This window comes from Rhinatrema bivittatum, chromosome 16, assembly GCF_901001135.1.
Source record: "Rhinatrema bivittatum chromosome 16, aRhiBiv1.1, whole genome shotgun sequence".
NCBI lineage: Eukaryota > Metazoa > Chordata > Amphibia > Gymnophiona > Rhinatrematidae > Rhinatrema > Rhinatrema bivittatum.
Window position 1 is genome coordinate 27,830,885 of NC_042630.1, and position 9,185 is coordinate 27,840,069.

General features: G+C 45.2%; 1 protein-coding gene and 1 long non-coding RNA gene across 4 annotated transcripts; one reads left to right on the forward strand and one right to left on the reverse strand.

Annotated features, from left to right (window-relative positions):
* Positions 1-127: 127 nt before the first annotated feature.
* LOC115078406 lies at positions 128-7,529 on the forward strand. The gene is made up of 2 exons (XR_003853112.1): positions 128-369; positions 7,392-7,529. It is a non-coding gene; the product is annotated as an uncharacterized LOC115078406 (long non-coding RNA).
* Positions 7,530-7,554: 25 nt separating this feature from the next.
* On the reverse strand, positions 7,555-8,969 carry DPM3 (dolichyl-phosphate mannosyltransferase subunit 3, regulatory). 3 transcript variants are annotated; one of them, XM_029581317.1, is made up of 2 exons: positions 8,829-8,969; positions 7,555-8,216 (listed from the first exon to the last, which is right to left on the reverse strand). In XM_029581317.1, exons 1-2 carry the CDS (start codon positions 8,867-8,869, stop codon positions 7,907-7,909), a joined length of 351 nt encoding a protein of 116 aa, XP_029437177.1. In that variant the 5' UTR covers positions 8,870-8,969; the 3' UTR covers positions 7,555-7,906. The 3 variants fall into 3 exon arrangements, with proteins under 3 accessions (XP_029437177.1, XP_029437178.1, XP_029437179.1); XM_029581318.1 differs by having other exon boundaries at positions 8,737-8,893; XM_029581319.1 differs by having other exon boundaries at positions 8,696-8,876.
* Positions 8,970-9,185: the final 216 nt, after the last annotated feature.

Sequence of the window (9,185 nt, forward strand, 5' to 3'; positions counted from 1 at the left end):
TAATCTATCACTGCAGCTGGGCCCAGCAGATTGGGACATACTTTTTTTTTTTTTCTTCCTCTGAGTGGGATCAGCATGGGTTCAGCCTCTGCAGCAGCTCTTGAACTGCCAGAGGAGGGGAGGATCAGACACACTTCACTCAGCCTCCGTTCCTGCTGCTCCAGGCCTGCATACAAGCATGCAAGAACGCCGCTTTCTGACCGAAACCCAGAGAGAGGTTTCCACGCACGCCAGTCCCTTTCTCAAGTTCCTCTGTATCCGGAAACATTTTATCAAGGATTCCCCTAATGCTAGAGGGACTGTGCTCATTCCAAGTACCAAGAATATCCCTTGCAAACTATGGAGTCCCTCATGATCTGTATAACTGAGGTAAGATCCGATGGAATGGATGACGCCTAATATCTCTGCTTCCCCTCCAACAATGCATGAAATCTGCCAGGAACGTCCAGTCCACTTATCTGCAAAATTCCAGCTCCCGTTCCCCTCTTCCTGGAATTGCCCTTCAAGTCTCTCTCGGTGCTCACTGATTTGTCGGTGTCGCAGGGTCTCTCTGGCACAATTACAAACCGACAAACCAATGGCTTCTCATGCGCGTACCACCAGGATAGAAAGGGAAGTGGTTTTGCCTGTGAGCACGATGGAGGAGGAGAAAGGGGGGTGTGCGACAGAAGGGATAGATTATCTTCTGAGTTTTATTGCATCCTGGCAAACAGATTCTTCCTTAGTTGCCATGATAAATCTTTCACTGGGACATCACGCTGGTGGTCCCCCCTGGCCTTTACCCCCTGGGAATCATCTCTCTCCACCCCAACTGGCCAGGCCTGGCATCACCCCTCCCCTCCTCCCCCCATGGCATGAATGTGTCCTCACTTTTCCTCTGCCCCCCCCAAAGACACTACCATGAGAGGATGGGAACTCCGGGCACTTAACATCCACCCTGCGTTTCAGCCTTATCCGCCTGCCTGTCTACACACCTGGGTCCTCTCTCACTCTTCATCTAGGTTTTTACTTTGGTTTAGTTTCAAATTTCCTGCTTTTGTGGAGCCTGGGTCAGCTCAGTTTAGCATGGCACACACTGATCTTGGTCTTTCATCCCACAGCCTGCAATGCCCGAGTTGTTACGATAATTTGGTTCTAGTCAGTCCAGTGGTGACATCTCCAAAACCTCCAAGTACCCCTTTAGCTGGCAGTCTCAGCAGGGACAAGGCCTCCGTTCCTCACCTCTGGCTACCCAGTGTCTCCAGAGCGCCCTGGAAGCGCACAGGCAGGGGCAGGGTGGTGGAACCTTGCACGGAGGCTAGAGGGCCTCATTGGCCAATGCGCGCCAACCATCGTCTTTGACGGGCGCAAAGGCGAACACAAAAATAAAGCAGACTGCTAGTAGCACCTTCAAAGTGACCTTTGACCAGTGCTTTAAGAGGTATTCTTGTCTGGTTCAGCTTTGCAATTTGTAAAACCTTTGTGCAGCAAAAGGAAGTAGACGTCCTGTTTGCCAGCTGACTAGGGCGTAGTCCAAAGAGATGGTCGGCAACCGACCAAAAGCAAGCTACAAGCTTCAGTGCACATTAACACCTTATTAGAAGACCTGGCCTGCATTTCCCATCTTCCCTTTCCCAACACGTTAAGGCAGGCAGAGAATCGAGTACAATAGCAGCTCTGCAGGAAAGAAACCGCACTCTGGAATCTCTGGACAGAAATTCCAGGCACGACGGGGAAGAGCATAGCCATGGGGGTAAACTACCGTCTAGCTGACCAGCATGGCGAAAGAGACTGAAACGCTAACAGAGGTCGGATAGGCTACCAAAATTGGGAAAAATAATAAGAGATTTTAATTCATTGCACTGCGTGGCAAGCACGGTTAACGGGTTACTGGCCACGTGCGTGAAAATCAAGGATCAGATTGCAGGACCCCATTAGGGGCCGTACGTTGCTCCCTTTGCCTCGTAAGAACTGTCTAAAAGGGGGAAAGGCTGCTGTGCTTATAAGTTATACACACCTGTGCTCTCCATGCGGTTCTAACTGTAAATGACCGATCGATGCACCATAACTGCTTGGTTTAAAAACTGTTTGTAATCCGCCTTGAGGTCATTCTTGGAAAAAGGCAGCATTATCAAATGTATGTAAATATTGGGAGAGGAAGAGGAGTGGATGTGGGGTTCCATATGGGAACTCATATACGCACAATAGACAAATTGCTGTATGGGCATCATAGTATTTATTAAATGACCACAATATTTATTAGGTGAATGTCTCAACAGGGCATGATAGAGAGGTTAAGGTTCTAGAGGCCAGAAATGATTGTTTCCTGGAATTGACAAGAAGGGGGAGCTACTTTAAATCTAGTTCTCACTAGAGTGCAGGTTCTGGTGCAAGACGCATTGGTAATAGTGATCATAAGCAATCAAACCTGAGATAATCACTGAAGGGGAAAAATAAATCTACTACAACAACCTATTATTTTAAAAAGGGAGACTATTATAAGATGAGGAGACCAGTTAGAAAATAAACTAAAAGGAGCCAGTTACATTGATTAAAAGTCTGCCCAGAAACTTTAAAAATACCATCTTGGAAACCCATTCCACAAGTCAAAACAAGATCGAAGGAAGACCAAACAACTGCCAGCATGGTTTAATGGTAAAGTGAAAGAGACTGATTTTGTGTGGAAAATTGGTTGTTACAGATTTGTTTTTAATTTGTCATTAGTATTGTATCAGTTTTATTTTTATGTATGGTTTTATGTTTTTATTATGTATATATCTTCTGTAAACCGTTTTGACCGACCCTAGTTGAAAACACGGTCTATAAACAATTTTAAATAAATTAAATAAATAAATAAAGCCAAAATGGCATCCTTCAAAAAATGGAAAGCAGATCTAAATGTGAAAATAGGAAAGAGCATATGCACTGGCAAGTTAGACATAAAACAATATGACTCACCAAATCAGAATTTGAAACGAAGCTTGCTATAGAGACCGAAACCAATACAAAGTTTTTCAAGTATAATCAAAACCCAGAAACTTGTAAGGGAGACAGCATGATCATTGAGCAGTGGGTAAAAGGGGCACTGAGAGAGAATAGGGCCATAGCAGGAAAACTAAATTAATTCTTTGCTTTGGTGTTCACTAAGAGGATATTAGGGACCTTTCCACAACAGGAACCATTCTTTGTTAATGATGATTCTGAGGAACTATGAATCTGGAAGAAGTGCTAGAGCAAACTGACAGACTAAATAGTAGCAAATCACTGGGACCTGATGGCGTTCACCTCAGAGTTCTAAAGAAATTCGAATGTGAAACTGCAGATCTGCTACTAATAATCCATAACATGGATAAGGGTGAGTTGGTTGACATAGTATATCTGGTTTTTCACAAGGGCTTGTTGAAGTCTCTGGCATTCCTGCCCTACACCACACTCTAGCAGGGGCATCCACAAACCAGTTCTTACTGTCGGGTTCAGCCAAAACCAGTGGATAGCTGCCCTCAGCTGAATTCTTACTTCTGCTCAACAAGCACAAGAGTGCTTTCCTAGAACAGAGATTTCCAAGGGCAGAAATTATTTCTTTGCTTAGCAGATTCTTGGAGTCTTCTGCCTTGAATTCAGGTGACTATGGTTCATGAGCCCTTTGCAGGGGTCCACTCCTGGGGCCTCCACTGCCACCTCTGACCTGATTACAAACCAAATGAAGCCTTGGAAAGTACAGTCCTTATTTAAAAGGGGGGGGGGAGGGGCGACACTGGTCCAAAGTCACAGGACCCTTCCCAAACTAAAAAGTGACTTCAAAATCCGATTCCTGATGTAGCAAGCGCCATGGTTTTAGGTGCTTTATTAATAAAGTGTGATGGACACGGCCGCAAGACAGGCACCCACCTTGCTGTTCCTGGGATAATCACAGGATATACACTTGCAGGAATTCCACTTGTGAAATGATCAGCAAATACTCTTACATAAGAATGCACTGTATAAAGTCGTTATAAATAGAACTGCATTCCTTTTAATTCAGTGCTTGGGACTGTTACATAACCACCCTAATGACACGTCGAGGCGTGACCACGTGAGGGCTGGGCTATTACTAGTTACCCACACGTGTGTGTGGCGTGATCTTATCCCGCCAAACATGTCCTTTTCATACTCTGTGACTGTAGGCCATCATTAGCATTACACAGCCGGGCCCTGCACGAGATACTCAGTAGGGAGCTCTGCACCTGTTCAGACCATTGTCCCCTGGATGCGGCTGCCTGGTAATCCACCACCATATCGCTCCCAGCCTGTTGCCCACGTATCTGTTGTCCGTCGTCTTCAGGGGATCTTGGAGGGGTGATCATATCTGATAATCTTAAGGTGGCCAGAGAAGTAGATAAAGTGACTTTAAAAACCAGAAAGATGCTTGGCTGCATAGGGAGAGGACTGGTCAGCAGAAAAAGGGAGGTGATTTTGCCCCTGTATCGGTCCCTGGTGAGACCTCACTGGGAATACTGTGTACAGTTCTGGAGACCGCACTTTCATAAGGATATAAGCAGGATGGAGTCGGGCCAGAGGGGGCTACTGAAATGGGCATTGGTCTTCGTTCTAAAGCATATGGGACAAACAAAAAAATCTGAACATGTATATCCTAGAAGAAAGGCAAGATAGGGGAGATATGATAGAAACATTTAAATACTTCCAAAGGCGGCTCTGGAACTAGGGGTCCTGTGATGAGGTTGAAAGGGGTTAGACTTAGAAGTAATGTAAGGAAATATTGCTTTACAGAGAGGGTGGGGGATGTATGGAACGGCCTCCCCGTGCAGGTGGTGGAGATGAAAATAGTATCTGAATTTAAGAAAGCATGGGATAAATACAAGGGATCTCTGAGGGAGTGATGGGAATTATAATGCAAAATTAGTTGGATGGAGGGCAGACTAAATGGGCCACATGCTGTAATTTTAGGACCAAACCTACCATCAAGTCTGTAGGTTAAGACGGTAGCGAGGGGATCCTTTATGACTTTTGTGGAGACCTAAACCTTTTCTTAGCCAAAAGGATTTTAGGACTGTGTTGCAAGCCCAAACCACTGGATTATTGCAATGCAATTTGCGTCCGACTACTACAGGCCAGCTTAAGGACTCTACAAATTGTCCAGAACGCAGCTGCTTGAGTTATCAAGATTGACCTGAACGGGCCACGTAATTACAACGCTTCCAGCTCAGTGCAGAATCACATTTAAGATTCTTATATTCAAACCATAAAGCTGTAAGCCATTAAGTGCCAAGGTGCAGTAGGGCTTTCCTAAATATTTACAGAGCAACTCGGGCCCCTGCTCAGCAGATCAGAATCTCGCCCCCCATCTAGTGCACTTTCACAAGACTCGTGAGCAAATATTTGCTGTAACTGATCGAGTGCTATGGAATTCGTTATCCAACTACACTGAACCACAGTGAAGAAGCAACTAAAAGCACTATAAGGCCTCATGCAAGCACAGATACCTCCAGACTTGATGGTAACAATTCTGAAGAGATTAACATGGAGATGAGTGGGGCATGTTTTGACTTTTTGTATAGACATATGAAGGTTTTTTTTATTTAACTCACCAATAACTTGGGGTCATGTGAGTGCCAACCTTTTTAGATAAATACATCTGTGCATCATCTGGACTCATTTTCAGCAAAAACAGATTAGCATTCAGTCAAAAATGCAAAAAAAAAAAAAAAAGAAGCAGCCATTGTATCTCTGATCCAGGTAATTTAGGAACCGCATGTGACAGATCAAAACAGCTCTAATTACAGCCACAGCAAAACACACAACACACTTGGCTCCCCCCAACCTCCCCTGAGGCTAAACTCTCCTTAGTAAAAATCCATTTCAGAACCTCTGACATTTTCACTTTGGGAGTGATGAACAAGAGTCACTCAGGCGTAGCGGAGGCGTGCGTCAGCAATTGTCACGAAAGGCAAGTGAAACAGCCTATTACGGGTCAAAGGGCTGGTGCCTTTTAATTCCAGGTACTGATGGAGGGGTGGAGCCTATTTCACACTAGTTTGAACATGAAATTCTCAGTTGTAAAGAACCCTTCGTTTGCAAAGTGGAAAGAATGAGAATGAAACATGTGCACCAGGGCCGGGAGAGGAGCTGCACTCAGATTCCCCGCGCTGGTGGCGGAAGGGGAATGCTGCTCTCCTCTCACAAAGTCTGAGCTTCCTCCTGGCAGCTGATGGTTTATATTTTCTTACTTCAGTGCTCCCCCACCAGTTTTCAGGAGATCTGTAACAAATATGCACAAGACAGATTTGCATACCGCAGAGACATGCATATTCAGGGTGCTTATCTAGAAAAGCAAACTAGTTAGATGTGCCTCCCAGACTGGCGGGCCGATACAGTAAAAAACGCGGGAGAGCAGGCGATACACTCTCCTGTGCGCGCGATACAGTAAATACATTTATTTAAATTAGGCCCGGCGGTATAAAGAGGCGCTAGGGACATTAGCGCGTCCCTAGCGCCTCTTTTCGGACAGGAGCGGCGGCTGTCAGCGGGTTTGACAGCCGCCGCTCAATTTTGCCGGCTTCGGTTCTCGAGCCCGCTGACAGCCACGGGTTCGGAAACCGGACGCCGGCAAAATTGAGCGTCCAGTTTTCAAGCCGCGGGCCTATTTCAAATTTTTTTTTTTTTTTACTTTCGTGACCTCAGACTTAATATCGCTATATTAAGTCGGAGGGTGCACAGAAAGGCAGTTTTTACTGCTTTTCTGTGCACGTCCCCGGCGCCGGCAGAAATTAACGCCTACCTTTGAGTAAGCGCTAATTTCTGAAAGTAAAATGTGCGGCTTGGCTGCACATTTTATTTACTGAATCGTGTGGGAATATCTAATAGGCCCATCAATATGCATCTGAATGTTGCGGGCGCTATTAGGTTCGGTGGGGGGGGGGGGGGGGGGAGGTTGGACGCGCGTTTTGGACACGCTATTTCCCCTTACTGAATAAGGGGTAAAGCTAGCAGGGGTTGACAGAAGAATCATTCTTTTTATTTCTGATTTTCATGACACTTCAGAGCGTATTACATTCAGATACTATCCACTTAGCACAGTGTTCCAGTATAGGCAGAATATAAATAGCTTTAATACATGATACCAGTAATTTGGCCAAGAAAGAAAACTTTTTTAAAAAGGTTAAAAAGAAAACAAGAAAATTGCTGGGGAAAACAGTTTAAATGATCTAAAACTGGAGGAAGGACTTAGGGAGACTGCAATTTTTAACCCGTATTTCCAGTGGCCCTTCTACAATACACATTTTTATGTGGATTGCTATAACTGTTTTAAATGCTGTCTTATTGGATAGTTTGGGTTTTAGCTAGTGTTTGTGTGCTAATTGTTATTGCACTGTATGCTTCTTCATGTACTGAGGGCATTTTTTCTTTTTTTTTAGATGTATTGGAAAGGTGGTACTATGAATCAAACTAACGACATCTACCATGAATATAAATCTAGAAAGGTATTTGTTACTGCAGCTAGGATAATACTCTCTCTTTAGAACAACCCAACTCCCAACTATCACATCTGGAAAGCATCTGTGGACAAAAATGCCAGCAAAAGAGAAAATGACTGCTTTAATTTCATGATTCAATTCTTTGATATGCCACAAACATGAGACTGGAATGTAGTTGAATCCCAAGTCATTCAAGGTGAAATCAAGATGAAATCCAAAAGGAGAGAAAGAGAGAGAGCGAGCATAAGACACTTGGCAAGTCTGCACATGACCTATTCACCAGGAAGTTCTGCTCCAAGGGGACCATTTCCTGAGTCCCCCGCTTGAGTTTCAGGTGATTTACACTAGCCTTTAATTTTTTCCATATTTTCTTAAATTTGAAGGTAAAAATATTTCCATGTCTAAGAGTCCAGTTTGCAGTCCTTAACAACCCACAGCTACCATGAGGAAGAAAGTCAGAATTTCAGCCCCCGTCTAGCAAGGTCCTTTTTAGCCTCTTGAATCTGCTCCTGTAGCTCCCTGGCTGCGTCTTCGCAGTCATTGAAGGTAGCCACACGAAAGCCGATAGTAGCCAGGGAGTAGCAACCAAAAATCATCAGCAGGTAGATGGGAAAAGGCCAAATGGCCTGCTGGTAGGTCTCTGGGAGGTTCAGGCTGAGGAGGTCAAAGCTCAGGGTTGCCCATACTGTGCTCAACAAGGCCAGGCCAAAGAGCCATTCCATTAGCTTCGTCATGATGGCTGCCGTAATGTCGCACACTGCAGGGCTTCAGAGTAACGGTGCACAATAGAAATGTGAAAAAAGATAAACAAGTTACTAAGGGCAAGGCTAAAATTCAGCATCAAACCTGCAGCTCCCTGCCAGTTCCTGAAAATTTTATTCACAACTCTCAGCATCAGAGACCTCCCCTCCCCTTTAATACAGGTCCCAACACTTTACCCCACCCCATTCCTCCCTCCTTTCCCCACCTTCACATCTCCTAACACACTGCCGACACCTTTAAACACCCCCCCCCCCACCCCACCCCTTTATCCAACCCATTCCTCCTTCCTCATCTCCACCTTCACACCCCCAAAAACAGTGCCGACACCTTTACCTCTCCAACACCTTACCCACCCATTCCTCCCTCCTCGTCCTCGACTTCACATCCCCTAACACACTGCCGACACCTTACCCCACCTATTTTTCCATCCTCATTCCCCACTTTCATAGCCCCTTCACCCAAACTGCCCCTCCCCGGGCTACCGTGTGCCACACTGTGATGACAGAGACAGGCGGCTCCAAACCTGCTTTTGCCCCGGGACACGAAGGGCCTCTCAGATGAAGCTTCTGCTGAATGGGACTCCGATTTCGCCAGAAGGACAGCAAAAAATCCTACCTAAAGCCGCGGCCAGCAGAAAGCCGGAAGTATCGCCGCATACGTCATTTTCATGCGCCACGGGCCCAAAGCGCCTGCGCGGCCCAGAGCCTGCTGGGAGTCGTAGTGCTTGTCTCCAGTCCTGTCCCCCCTCCGTCTATTTTGGTTGAAATATGCCCCCTCCATCTATTTCAATAGGGTTTTTGTTTTTTCTTTTTACAAATATTTGTATTGTTATATTTCCCTTTTGTCTCTCTCTTTATATCTATATTTGTAATTCTTTATACCCACCTCAGCTATAGATTCATAGCTTTTCCATCTCTATATATATGCCTATATTTATCTTCTTTTTTAATAATAGAAATATAGATAGCTATA